The sequence below is a fragment of the Varroa jacobsoni genome, unplaced genomic scaffold, assembly GCF_002532875.2.
Source record: "Varroa jacobsoni isolate VJ856 unplaced genomic scaffold, vjacob_1.0 scaffold_977, whole genome shotgun sequence".
NCBI lineage: Eukaryota > Metazoa > Arthropoda > Arachnida > Mesostigmata > Varroidae > Varroa > Varroa jacobsoni.
This window is the reverse complement of record NW_019213879.1, coordinates 262901-277812: the sequence shown is the minus strand read 5'-3', so window position 1 is coordinate 277812 and position 14912 is coordinate 262901. Positions and strand designations below refer to the sequence as shown.

At 39.2% G+C, this 14912-nt stretch overlaps 1 protein-coding gene across 7 annotated transcripts in view; it reads right to left on the bottom strand.

Annotated features, from left to right (window-relative positions):
* The window catches only part of LOC111265514 (chitin synthase chs-2), a 21761-nt gene extending 7387 nt beyond the window's left edge, over positions 1-14374 (bottom strand). For 2 of the 7 annotated variants that reach the window (XR_015313085.1, XM_022842267.2), the window contains exons 1-19: positions 13782-14342; positions 11132-11433; positions 10779-10960; positions 10038-10253; positions 9721-9864; positions 8220-8361; positions 7349-7479; positions 6840-7074; positions 6132-6321; positions 5845-5941; positions 5334-5423; positions 4809-4944; positions 4343-4442; positions 3688-3865; positions 2614-2824; positions 2119-2319; positions 876-1130; positions 559-698; positions 26-190 (exon numbers count right to left, since the gene is read on the bottom strand). Coding sequence is in view for 6 of the 7 variants with exons in the window: in XM_022842267.2 (XP_022698002.1) it covers positions 26-190; positions 559-698; positions 876-1130; positions 2119-2319; positions 2614-2824; positions 3688-3865; positions 4343-4442; positions 4809-4944; positions 5334-5423; positions 5845-5941; positions 6132-6321; positions 6840-7074; positions 7349-7479; positions 8220-8361; positions 9721-9864; positions 10038-10253; positions 10779-10960; positions 11132-11433; positions 13782-13813 (3147 nt within the window). In the remaining variant the exon portion in view is untranslated. Of the gene's footprint in view, positions 1-25; positions 191-558; positions 699-875; positions 1131-2118; positions 2320-2613; positions 2825-3687; positions 3866-4342; positions 4443-4808; positions 4945-5333; positions 5424-5844; positions 5942-6131; positions 6322-6839; positions 7075-7348; positions 7480-8219; positions 8362-9720; positions 9865-10037; positions 10254-10778; positions 10961-11131; positions 11434-13781 lie in introns of all 7 variants that reach the window. The other 5 variants (XM_022842269.2, XM_022842264.2, XM_086970511.1 and 2 more) reach the window with 4 other exon arrangements.
* Between the last annotated feature and the right edge of the window lie 538 nt (positions 14375-14912).

Below are 14912 nucleotides of genomic sequence, written 5' to 3'. Positions count from 1 at the left end.
ATCTCAAACAAAAGAACAGACAAACCCTAGGATGTAGCAATGCGGTAACAGTGAAGCTGATACAAAGTGTTACAAAGAACATAGCGGAGGGTGATCCCAGCCCTTCGTCATTAATCTGAATCACGATACCCATGAGTACGGCTGTCATCACCAACGCATACAGAAACGAGAGGACCTGTGCCAGAAAGATCTAGAAACAATATCAACTGAGGTGAGTTGTTAGAGTTTGAAAGGTAATGCTGTTAAACCATAGACTTGATGAATAGTCCATGCGATCGCTTCCTTATACACATGTACCAGGAAGCACGAAACTGTCGTTCAACAGTTTCAGAGTATGCATTTTCCGTCTATCAAGTGACCTTTTGTTTTAAATGGCCCAGGTACTTTTGCCCATCCTATATATATATGTATATATGCAACTATTACATGTACAATAATGCTATTGCTGATATCGAGCTTCTCATCTGGCTAGCCGGATTGGAGATATTTTCGTGACTTCTGTTAAAAGTAGTTTTCAATTAAAGAAGAAGAAGAAGAAGAAGAAGAACTATATTGTACCTGCTTCTGATCTTTACAGAAGAAACATACGACAACGAAGAGTAATACGGGAACAAGGTTGATGAGCATTGCCTTATAGATGGCAATGGAGAACACTGTTACGAAAGAGCCGACCATCATCATAAAGATGTTACCTGGGCCTGCGGGTAAAGCACCAAAAAGCATCAGTTTAACTTGACCTACGTAACGTACACGCTTATCCGTAAGCCGTAACAAGCAGCGCAGAAACAGAAATCCAAATATGAATGTACTTCATTAATATCAAACGCCTACTTAAATCGTGCTTTTCAAGCGTAATTTTCGTCATGCATACTCACCGATAATATTTCCTATCAGAAGCATAAATTGGTACATAATATACAGAACGGAGATGTTCGCATTAATTTTGATGGTCTGCTTCGCTGATAACAAGAGGTCGACAATGTTAGCCAGGGTAGAAGGGCCCCAGCGGCGTCGTTGCCTGAAGAAATCTGAAAATGATTCGGGCGCGTATGTGTGGGCGTCGGAAGCTGCACTGTACTCGACGCCATATCCCCGCTGCAAGAGAAGCGTACACAACCATCTGTCCTCGCCTGCTCAGCGACAGCAGGTGGCAGCCGGAGCGAACGGCAGAAATACAATCAAATTAATAACATTTCATCCTTAGAATGCTTAGTAGTGTATAATAGAAAATACCTACCGTTTAGTTTGGAAAGCGATATAGGTATCTAGCCTTATTTAGTATATGTTTTGTGTGAAAGTAACCGGGAAGATGACAACCCCTCCTGGCCTAAAAACCCTCTAGAACCTCAAGCTTTTCTAAATGCCAAACGCGATATGCTATAGGGGGCACTCTGAATAGACATACGTAGCATGACTGAACTGCATACTCGCTCTTAAGCTGACCATGCGAAGTTGAGAACTGATTTTAAAGTTTAGACAATTAGACGCACATACAGATACTCAGCCTATAATTTCACTTATTTAGTGTTCACGATGTGAGAGAAAACGCTTTGAGATATAATGCGCTCCTTATTCGGGAATCGGTCAACATCTTCGAGTAGTGTCTTTAGCCGTTCATCGCACGTATATCGTGATAACAATAACGTAAATGGGACATATGGGTACAAAACGCCTAAACCGTGCTACTGGCCTTTTACTCTTGTCAAAATAGCTAAGCAATATGACAGAAACAGAGAATTTATTACTTCGACTCGCTAACAAACATTTCGCTATGTTTCTAGAGTAAAAGCTTCACCTGGATAACAACCTACAGCGCGCACAGATAGTTCAAAATGTATAATTTCGGACCCTATTGGATGAGAGTCCTCATGATGATGGATGAGAGTTCGGCTCCCTGAACAGTACGAAATAATACTATTTACAGATTGAAAAAATCTGAGTAGGCCAATCTTGCATCGAGCTAAGCCTGTGGTTGTTACCACCGCACTAATTAGAAATTTTAGAGAATGCCCTATAGTCAACAGAAAATCCCGCATAATTCAAGCAATAAAAACCGAATGGTTACATTTGTTTTCTGCTGACCATAGCTTTGAGTAAATGCGCGTTTAATTTACGTACCTTGATCGTATTGCACGTAATGCTGAGGTTCCGTGCACTCTGTCGTGTAGGTTTGCATTACGCCATTAGCCATTAGAGCTTCCGCACGGAACAATGAAAAGCAGCCAGGACTACAAAGGACACAGCCGAAAATATGTTCGGTAGCCTTCTGGAGCCAATGGCCTACTGCGTACTCGAATTTTTGGTACCATACAATTGGTCCTGCTCAGAATAGAATCCAATTAGTCTATTAATCAGACGCATATTGCCTTCTTGTAGGTTTTTCTCCTATGCGTGCTTTATCATATGTATGTAATTAAATCCATTAGAAATTTAGCAATGATCATTTACTAATGCAATATTGTCGTATACCTTGTCTCGCTAACGTAAGAAAAAATGAGGTTCGATCCAATTTTAATCAGCTTATCCAAAAATTCTAGCCAACCACTTTTAGTATGACATCGATTGCGGTGTAACGGTTTTCTACGAAACGTTCCTAGTTTTTGTTTGACTTACCCGATCCTACGGGATGAATCCTTCCACAGGCAGCTCCAAGTGAGGGATTATTTTTCATCAAATCAACAAGCAGTTTGACGGCGTGAGGCCGAAAGTTAATGTCTCCATCCAATGCTAGTAGAAATGTATTTCTAGATCGAAGCTTCTTTTGATAGTCATTGAGACTTAACTTGTGGAAGCAATAGCCAAGTAAATAATACATGTACATCACCTGCGCAACACGACCAAAAGCACATCGATTACTTTATAGATCGCATCTTTGTATACGAACCAGCCATAATAGCTGAGTGGTAAAAATAGAATGTATAATGTTTTATTCCCGTTTCAGGCACCCCAGATCTATATAGGTTAAAAGATTACGTTAAACTTCTGCTACGCTTAGGATAACGTAGGTGAGATAAGGAGTCATACGCGCCCGATGTATTCATCTAATTCAAATGTTGGCGCTCTAAATCAGTTGCCGATACTAACGAAACGTCGTACAAAAGATCGAAAAAAAGATGTTTACCTAAATGGGGCTCATCGAGCCGTTTGACAAAAAAGATATAGCTAAGACCCAATTTCTAAGATAGTATTGTAAACGAAAATGCAGGGTGGGCATGCTGCGCTTCTCGGAGCTAATTTGCATTGTCGTACGGGAAAGTTTAAAACTATTGGATATGTATATGCTGCCCCAATCTTCAGGTGCCGACCGAGGGCCCGTACGGAAAAAGTCGTTTGCCTGAACATGTGAGGCAATTTGGACATTTCATCATCTTTCTGTCGTCATATTAAAACACTTTCTACGGCCGAAACTGGGCTTGACTGACAACAAGCCAACATCATATCTAGTCTTAAAAAACGGCGATGTTAGCCGCTACTGCGCGTTTGAAATTCTAAAGGTACTTATTTATTGAATGCGTCATTCTGGTGGGCTTCTGATGTCAGGGTTGTCCTGCAATCGCACCCCTTCACCACTTCTGTAAGGTTTTTCAACGCGCAAAATTTTATAGGTCGTTTACAATTGAAGAACTGAGAAAGTATACGTCGCGGGAAATCCTGTGTGCTATACGCGATTTCTGCAAACAGTATTACCTGACTCCAGCGCTTTCGAGCTCTAATGAGCGTCTTATCTTTAAGGTGAACGAAAAGACGTGTCTTGCCGCTCAGCTGATACGAATTCAGAGAGGGAAGATCCCACTCTAGGCGACCCCCATATGGCGTTGACACCTTTTTAGGCAGCTTGATCTTTGTGGCCGCGCCATATACCTTGCTGTGAATGACAAGTGTACACATCATATACAATGTTACGAATCAGACCTTCAACACCGTGTAAACCGCCGAATTTTATTAGAAATATTATTATTATTATAAACAACTAATCAAATTAGTTAAGTGTGGAATATACAATTTTTGTTCACATATTGAAGACCTGTAGAGTCACGTCGCCGACGACGACAACAAAAACAAGACTGGCGGATCTGGGTTTACGTTGTATCATCTGAACTCTCATTATGTGAAAGGATGTCGAAGGGGATAGTCTGAGCTTGATATAAATATCTTACAATCATTCATATGCGAGCGAGCAGTAGATGGTATACTGGCAAAAAGTATGTGCGTGCCGTAAATACTTGCAACTGTAAACCTAATTTTTCTTCTAACTAACTCCACAGAAATTTTTAATCACATCGTGTTTTTGTTTAGGTTTTAACGAGTACGATTATACACAATGCAAAGCGGTTTGAAGCACCTGACTGCAACGTCCATGGCCGTAATGAGTGTCTTCACGTATCGATTCACCCTTCTCACACCGTCGGTAGTCTCAAAGGCATCGTCGAAAAGAATTTCCGCTAACGAGACAACATAAAAGCTAAATGTTATATTGACACTAAAAAAAAAAATGCGGGTATTAACTCTTACTACGACTAACGAGTTAAAAACGTATTAAAAATCGTATAACAATCGTTGAACAATGGACAAAATTTTCGCAGAAAAATCCCATTTGAAGTAACCTATATTTCTACGTATCGTATAGTTGTGAATCTGTACGATGAGCAAATACTTTTAATCCGTAAGAGTGAAAACGTATTTACAACTGTCATTAAACCGATTTTTTTTTTTTTTAGCATTTGTGTATTCAAAGTTAGCGGTGTTAACTTTGAAATATTTGAAAGTTTTTTCTTCCAGATGTATGTGGTCGTCTGATCGATCAGTACCTTCAAGCTCGTAGTAGTCGGGATCGTTCCGTTGCATACTGCACTGATCAACACTCATCCTCAGCACGCTTTTTAGTAACTGTATCATTTCCGCCTCAGTTTCATGCCACATCGTCGCACACGCTATGATACGAACCTGTACGAAGTTCGTTCATGTATATCATATTATTGCGAACCATCTTGACAATACTGGTCATTACTTTAGTGAAAAACAGGTGATCGCTAGAAAATCAAAGAATCTCTCATTAAATGATAACAAGTCAAGTCAATCTAGCCGGCTAATACACATAGGACATGTTAAATCCAGTGGGCACGTATCCTACTGATTTTCGGTGATGACAAACCTGGTCTTCTTGATTAATTACGCACAGATCTTCATAGGTCAACAATACATATATATATATATATTAGTACTCAATATAAAAATATTATTCCAGTCAATATAAGCAATGGCTTTCATACGATGCGCCCCACTACGAATAGTTATAGAACACTGAATTGTACAACAAATAAAAACGTTCTTACAATTGAGTGATCCGACACATCCGGAGAATCAGCTTCGACAAACTTGGAATATGAACATATAGATCTGTGTGACGGCTCTGGATCGGTCCTCTACCATTGCAATTAAACCGAATAAATATAATGAAAGATATCAGTACCTCGCTATCTGTCTCTGGAATTTTACTTATTTAATCTTATTAATAGCCTTAGCCTCACTGTGACATCAAAATTTTTGAAAAAATCTGTCCTGAAGGACAATAGTTTCGATCTGTTCTACCTTTTTACAGCTACTTGTAGTTAATGGTTGGGTTTTTGATCGTATCTTTGCTGATTAATATCGAATAGAAGGTCATTGTGTACAGAGAAAATTCAATTGTAGTATAATCTATCCATTTGGAAATATGTTTGCTATCCGGCATTGTCGTTAAACCTTGCTACAAACGAATGACATCTTGCAACGCTAAGTGTTTTTAACTTAAACCACTAGTATCCAAAAAGACCCTATGCTTTTTAAACATTTTATTAGACACACCAAACCACTCTCTGTAGCCGTAGGGTCGTCTCTTCGTCGAAATGCCATTATTGATTGCTCCACGCACACCGGACAATAGTATGAATTCATAAATAATCTGCGGAAATACAAGAACAGAGCCATACATTTATATATATATATATATATAGTTAGTGAATATTCCTCAGTTTTATAAAATGCATTGCTCATATCACAGCCTTGAAGCTTGCCGTATATATAAATGTGTGACAAACACTTTTTGTACTCGATGACGAACTTCGATTTGATATCACTGGAACAGAACTTACTTGGAGACTTTTGCCATACGATGATGCGCCGATCTCCATATATATGATGTCATTTGCGTCTGGCTGACCAGCCACAAGAGCCACATCCAGGTGTATTTGTGAAGCAGAAACTTTTCGATGCTATCGTCGGGACCTTGTGGAAGGCAGTTGTAGAAGTGCGACCCGGGCAAGCCCATCGTGAAACACGAATCTGTTTGAATATACGATAGTAGCCAGTTAAGTTAGTTAAGGTGCCCCCTTTAGACTAGAGGTGCATAGGAGATCGTTCCTATCCTAAAGACACTGAATTTGCAAACAGCGGGTAGCAAGTATTGCACTGGTGCTTCTGCCAATCAAGTATTCGATTCGGTTTGAAATCAGCTGTTGCAAGCAGCTTGGAGGTTCGAGCCTGCAGCTATAACCATACGGATCACTTAATGTACTAACCCGAACGTGTCACCATACTTTTGCATATATTGCTGGCCGATTTTTAATCATGAGCGTCTCACAGCTGCCAGCTCTGGAGTTATCGAGAGAGAGCAGTTATTGAAGCAGACAAATACAGAGGTTTGGTCTCGTAGACACGCAGTTCCCAGGCTTCTTATCATCTTCGTGGTTTGGAAATACCTTGTTATGCATAAAAATGCTTTGTACGAATGTCCAGAACTTTAGCGAAATTGGTTTTGAACACCAGGCTCGCTATTGTCTTTGTAGGGGAATTCAACTTACCATCCGCTTGTAACGCACAGAAGAACCCAAGGACTCCAGTTGTAAAGGGCACACCCAGCAAAAGTGGGAAGGCCATCGAAAAGTGTTGAATACCAACTTGACAAGCGAAGGTCGAAGCCGAGTAGCACAAGTACGAGGACAATACGTGAATCAGACCAACTAAAAGCGGGGTCCACTTTGGGCTTCGGATCTCGCCAACAAGCTTTAGGCTTGTTTTCACACGCACCGGAGAAGTCTTCGCTTAAATAGTTGTATGGCCTATATTAGATGAGTCGCATAAGCAAATTCCCCTGAATAAGGCTCATTTATAAGCGTCGTTTCAATTAATCATTTCAATAATATAATATAATAATCAATAGTATAATAATTCATAACTTTAACAACCTAAATAAACATGCTCCAGTGCCTAAACGGGACCTCTATACGGTTTTGTAGTGCATAAATAACATTACTCGACCCCTTGTAAAACACATCTGTATTAACATTGTATGTACCAAATCAAGACTAACCTCCTTTTGACCGAGGAGTGTAACATTTGAAACGTTGAATAAAGGTGCGAAAATCGATTCTTCTTCGTTTAACAACGAGTTTATATAGATGTCTGTTTCAAAAGCTGCTACCGAAAATCCGTGATACGCATCTAAAAATAACGGCAAAGCAATCTCATTTGGACCAGTCATGGTATAAAGCCTTCTAACTACTAGCGTGAGCATACGTAAGCCAATTATCATGTCGTTTAAATGTACCTAAGAAAATTGTCCATAGTAGAACAAAAATATATGCGAAACTTGGAACGGTTTGCGCCTGTCAAAGATTTTGTTGTTTTATGGTTATGGGTCGTAACAAAATAGTGAAATGATGCTCCTAGATCGGATCATTAGGCCTGGAATCTGGTGAAGCTCTATATCGTAAACTGGGGTCGAGGAAGTGACCTTTCCACTTTCTCAAAATTCTTAAAGGTAATTCGTTGTGATGTGGGGTTGCTAAACGCTAGAACTTACTGTCAAAGCTTTCGGGTTCGACCTCTAGCCTTAAGATAGGTAAAGTTTTATCAGTAATACCATGTATCTCACTGAGCAGCTAATTGTGCTCTGTATAAATGTTATTACATTCTTATTTTTTACCCAGGTATTGTATAATTACGAAGTTCCGTTAAGCCTTTGCTAGTTTGAAGCGAATAGGCAAAAGGTATGCATAGAAACTGGCCTGGTATGCACAGACATGGGGGACTACATTGTTAGTACTAATAGTAATAGCGTTGAACGGGTTAGTGTGTATTGACAGAAAAATGCTAGTTGACGATTTCACACAACAGCAGTAAAAAAGGTAGCTTCAACCACAAGAAGGTAAGTAGAAAAAACGATAATGACTGAGACATACCAGGAAGGTTCGAGAAGAGCGCCCCGTAATCCGGTTCCGGCTGCCAATACGAAACGCGCTGCCCGGTGATAGCTACGGCGACGATGAGAAAGATGAAGCTTTTCCAAATCGCCAAAAGAATATTTGTAATCGTTTTGCTAGCCTGAGAAAAGGCCCAGAACGAATGAAAGGAAGTTTTAATATGTTCTGATACTGCGTTTTTTTGTGTGGCCTTGCATACCGACAATAACTAGCAGACGTTTCTGTGCTACGTGAGGGAACGTATGAAACAGTGAGAACTTCAAATCACTTACTTATTTAGCAGATATTTCGCAGACATGGGAAACACGCCACAAACTTTTTTCTTTTAAAAATTTCTTAGCATTATTAGTTATAATTCTTATGTGAACAAATCCTTGGAACCATTTATCTAGAGTATAGCAAAAACTAAGCCCCATCGGCACTCTACCCGGGGTCGCCTTTGTTAGATTTTTGTGGGACTGGTTGTAACTCCACAGGCAGTGGAAATAATTTCAGGCTGTTAGCCTGTTTAAAGGTCCTGCCTCCGGTAGAGGCTTAAGCTATTAGAAACCCAGTTGCAGGTTTAGCGGCATTCCTGTCGGCTTTTTTCCCATTTTGCTGAATCAGCTATGATACTTTATTCAATACATCGTAGATTGGCCTAGATTTTGCGAAAATTTTTACATGACCCTACAATACTTCTTTCACAACGGCTCAGCCTTTACAAAAGAGGTGTGACTACTTGACACCACTTTTACTAATATATTTTTTTTAGGATGTCATCACTTATAATCGAGCTGATTTTAGCTAACTCCAAAAGATGCTTGACCTAATAAACGAAGCAGAGGCTGTCCTTCGACGGACCTCTGCAGTAATGATGAAGACGCTCTTTTTAGTAAGTCGTTCTTGAAGGCCTGATCATGTGTATAATTATTTTTAAAAATTAAGTGGTGAGAAGATCTCTCAACCTCCGCATCTTTAAAGATGATCTGTCTAACTTTAACGATATATGAAAAAAATCTGAGGTTTTTATAGGCTGTAAGACATCTGCGTCTTCAAAAAAATAGTTCTAAAAATCTAACTTGAGATTTCAGCGTGATAACATATGCATTTTCGCGCCTTTTTCGAAGAATATTTCTCGGGGCTTTTAAAAACCATATGCCGACTGACAACAATGCAAATATCGACTTCAAGTACCTAAAAAAATGAAGCACGTAAAATATTTTCGGCATAAAACGTTTTGTATAATAGCTCATTTTCTAGGACAGTGACAATGAATAGCAACCTGCTCCGGCCATGACGAGTCTATGAGTTTGTTTTAAAAAGAGCCAACTTTCTTCTAAAAATAGCGGATGAATGCGTTCTTGCTTCGACACACATTACCAAACCGTATTTTACATTTCATGTTGGTTAGCACCATCAGGCTCTAGGTCATACTAGTTCCACCAGCGTTCCTCAAATACCATAAAAATATACCTGTGAAACTACAGCGTACACATACTTGTAGGTGTTCTTTGAACTCCAGTAAACGTGCGGTAGCTCCTATAAAGTTCTCCCACCATCCGCAGGATATTAGTATAAGAGAAAATGGCAGACCCCACAGGCGCTGTGGGTCTAATAGAGCCCACGCCAACAGGCCGGACAACTGCAAGAATATGCGTAAAATGAAAATAGACCTCGATTAGGCGTGAGGTAATCTTGTTATCATTTTTCTTACCATTTTTTTTTTTTACAAATTACTAATATGTATGTCATGCAAAATATACATTATGTTTAGTAAGCATATATTATTTATTTATCTACTTGGCAATCACTAACCTGAAATATCACTACGACAACTCGAACCACAATTTCCCAGACGGATTCTAACGTAAAAATCTTCTGAAAGCACTTGCTATGACAGAGGCGTATCATGGCTGGTACAAAGAACACACAGTTAGCCAGCATGGCTCCATGCACAACATTTAATTTCGGCAGAATCCCAAACGTTAGCCAGGCGCATCCGAATGCATGTAGACCCTCCATAAAGAGCGTCTGTGGCAGGTAAGGTTAAAGGTTGTCACATTTTTATTATCTCAGTCACTGGCAGTATCCGCGTTTTCGAACCGCAAAAAACTGTGCCGTAATAATATCAGAAAAATTTGGACAACTGATGTTTGTCGCAGTTGAATAAAAGTCTATCTCCAAAAGGCAAACACAAGTTTCGCAAACGTTCCGTCGTCGTATCCAGCGCACACTCGAACACGATTTACGTTCATTTTTATTTTTTTCATTTTTCGCATGCATAAACTAATACGCGTACATCGCATTCTAAGTTACGCACGGATTGTCTTTAAAATATACCGTACACGACCCATTTTTTTGGCTTGCTCTGTTTTCAAGTAGTGGTAAGTCGTCAATGGCCTTTTGCTGTAACCAGAACAAGTAATTTCCTAAAAAACCTAGGTCAATGATATAACTTAAAATGAGATAGGCGTGTACCAAGGTAAAACTTTTTTACGCTAAAATTTAAATTAACCGAAACTGCGTTGGAAACTAGTCGCCATGGTATCTACCTACCAAACCGAGGGTTGTTGCAGAAGGCCAGATAATTGGTTTGAACAAGCATAGCTTCACCGAAACGAGTAGTTTCAAACATTCGGGAGTAATTAGACACAACAGTAGCACCCATGTCCATACAACTGCTTGAAATTTGTTGGTGCTGACCGAGAAGGAGTTATCCTTACTAGAAGGACTAAGCCCTAGTAAAGAAAATATACCGTTAAAATATATTTCAATTTAGGCGGGCAAATAGAAATATGGCTGATTCGATATCTTTGTTCACGAAATCCTTTATTGTGAAATTTTTCATTTAAAAATAGAATTTAACTTTTCAATGCGTAACTTAAGCTCACACATTGACACGCTCCTACCTAACACAGATTCGCTGCATACGACTCTCATGGGTAGTGAGCGGTTGAAACTTTGATTCGTTCGGTTGTAGTATACTACGTTCATCATATTCTCTCCATGAGGGATGTCAAGTTGCGAGACCATTAGCAAAAGAGACATTCGAGAGGTTATTGCCGAGCCAAGTATAATGACAAATGTGACAACAAAGCTAAGGGCTTTTATGACCCGTGTTGTAGCCTCAGCACAAGACGAATCTTCAGCTTCGTCAATTTCTACATGCGGTGCAGGCTTGAACGCGTCTACCACGTTTAGGGGTTTGTACCTGAAAAAAAAATAGGGCATTTTTAATTGCAGGATAAAAACGAACATTTTCTGTTTTAGACCTTTAGCCTTAGTCATTACTAGAGAACCAGGTTGTCAGGCTTTTTGTAAGATAACAAAATCGTATAATGACAGTTATTTTATTATCGTATATCCCTGATGTCGCTATTTTATCACATTTTCAAATATCTTTCAGCACATATCCGTACCTTTCCCTTTCGTTCCGTGCTGTTATTATTTTTTATTTGTACTTATTTTTTCATTATACGGCTTATATCGTTACGTAAGAATAATTATGGTTCCTAACTTTATATGACAAATGTTTCACACTTTCCCGTTAAACTCTTTATATTTGTCCCCAAGGGGCAGTCATAAAGCGATTCGACTCATCCTGCTTCTTATAACAAACGAACGTTCGTTTTAAAAACGAACACCATCAAAGTTCAGGCATCTTTTTAGTCGCGCATGGATTAGAAATTCGACGGAATATGTAAAATAATAATAATAGATATGTAAAATAATTTTCGACAACAATTCCAAGCGCGTGTAGTGTCGGTCATCAGTAAATTCTATGGATTGGATGCTACTTCTAGGTACGCAAATATCATCCATCTAATACTTCCGCGAAGGTATCCGATACTTCTCGGATTGATTTGACAGTAGAGTAAAAGAAGATCGTAACGACTGAATTTTTATACCGCATCAACAAGATTACACTAGTCTTCAACTAATCTAGAGTATAACATATTTCTGAATGTATCAAACTTCAAAGTGCAAACAAGGATCCTTTTGCATAGCACGATTAGCTCTTCTTGCGGCAACCCGTAAACATGTCTTTTACATGAGCAACGGGTTCTCGCACAAGCAGCAGTCAAGGCTTTCTTGGGAAGCCATTCGAAAAGATCGTAAAGAGGTCGAAAGTTGCCTTCAACTATAGTCATCATTGACCTTTGTTGCTACAGATATAATTTTTTTTTTATGGACAATTTGGATTTGGCGAAAAGGGTATTAGCATTGCTACATTTCCCTGCAGCGCAACTCGCGGATAAGTCAATATTTAGACTCTTCTAAACAACAAAAAAACTTTGAGACGGTATGCGGTCCAGGATCACACTCCGTGATAAAGCAGCACTGGCAAAAGATTCCAGCGAAACATAATTTCGTATTTAATTAACAAAAGTTTCGTTTGTGGGCTTTTCGAAGACACCTATTGCAGTGCGTAATTTTTGTCCTATAAAGCCCTACTATTCGCTGCATATTTTTTTATCAAGTCCATCATAAACAAAAGCGGGTAGCCGAAATCGACTTACACTATCGTGCTATGGAGTAACTAATTTTTCTCATGTAGATAGGTAAGGCTTGCTGGTTTATAGCCCATAAGTGTTTGCTGGTAAGTACTCAGCTTGCCAGATACGGCGCATTGCACGCCGCACATTGTCCGCCCTCTAGACTATTCATAATGTTAGAAATTCAATTTGTGTATTTGCTTATCTCTGAAACTTGTGAAACAGCAGAACAAAGCATTATTTGATAAGATGAATTTACAACTCTGCGATTTTCTAAACGTATGCTTTACTGACGTAAAGCATGCGCACGTAATCCTTGTTTTACTGCCGCAGTATGAGTACGTCACGCTTCACATCTCTCTAGAGTGGGAAATAATTTCGCAAGCTAAGTGACACAATACGTTTTAGAAGTGAAATCAAAAAATCGCGATAATTCTTACAAAAACATGGCTGAAGAGAGGAAAAAAAACGCGTATAAATATACCGAGCCAGTTAACCGCGTCAATCAGTGCGCGACTTGACCTTGTCCACGAACTGCTATTATTTTTTCATCAAACATTACCGTTTGCGTAATGCATGTTAGAACTTTCGACATGCTGATGTACTTAGCGGCGGTCTACAGTAACTAATTTTTGTGAAAGCCTTAATTAATAAGCCTTGGGTGGTGCCCAAATACTTGAATGTAAATTTGGTTGCCAACCTTTTCAAGGGCATAACCCTGATCCAAATTTATCGGCCACATCAGTGTCAATGATGTGATCGTTGCAACCCGTTTACACATGTCCGGCGAAAAGATTCTCCGCTAGGAGGACGCAGATCGCTGCGGCGCATGAAAAAGGATTTGTTGTCTCCAAGTTCGTACATAATCTTGCGCGTTTCTCGAATGACAGATGTTATCAATACAACATTCAGAACGCTATAAGCACCAACGCGATATTCTGCTTCATATAAAGCATTTGCAACAGTTAAGTCGATGAATAGCTATGCTTTTTTGGTGATGATTATATTTTTAACAAAGTGAACTGGTGGGTGAGCTTTTAGATCAACGTAAAGGCTAACTTACCTCGAATTAGTCTTGCGTGCTACAGTCTCCATGGTGGTTTGCCAGCGATTAAGACACTGAAGCAAGCTTGTACGACGATTTAAGGAAAGGCCCAGCTTTGAAAGGGAAAAGATTAAGACTTTAAATGTCAGTCAATTGGCAGATTTGGAAGTTAGGCGTGCTACGTGTACATGCTCTTACATCGGATTTCGTAATATACAAAGCGTCGAAACAGGCTGCGTCATAATTGCAATTGACCACAGGACATTCGTCTACGAAGATCCTTCCTATGTACCATGAGTAAATGGGATTTCGGAGAAGTGTAAGATGCTCGTATGACAAAATCTCATTAGCTATTGAATGAGGCGCATGAAAAACAAAGTTACGTCCTTATTTGTTACTGTTAAAATCATCACCCAAGAATACATAATTTATCCGGTTTATAATTTCTATAGCGCAGAACCGTCCAGCGTTGTTCTCGTGCTTTTAATGAGCATATGCACGTACTGAACTTTGACACCTGGCTAAATAGCTCTGATCTAGTTTATTTACATACAAGTGGCTAATCAGATTCTGCAGCCCTCGTCAACAACAACAAGATTGTTGTCGGATCCTAATAACATAAGGTAACAGTCGACTCGACAAACACCTCTTATATATACGTATACCTGTTCAAAAAGTTGATTAATCAAGTTGATAATCAATACCTTTTAACGATCTAACTTGTGTTCAACTAGACTGAAAATGTATTATATAGTTCAAATAGTATGGTAACCTAGTAGTCCAATAAGGACTCGCAGTTGAAAGAAAATCCCATAACACGCTTTGCACAATATGTCTCAATAGTGGCATGCGTGTAGCGGTGAATTTTCGAGATGGGAGAAGTAATATTATGTAAGGTTTTTTTAACTTATGGTAGCTTGTCTGAATGTATGACGATATTGACGATTTCAAGTAGATTAAAACTCCACAGATGCGCAACCATCAATTTCGGATGAGAGAGCTTTAAAGTAATCTCGGTAGCACTTCATCGTAACTTCAAAAACAGTACTGTCCATTTTTGGAGATATATATACTTCAGAATCAAATTATTGTACGTTGGGTATGCTTTGTGTGTATTACTTACTGCAGGTTGTTTCAGCATAAGTTATT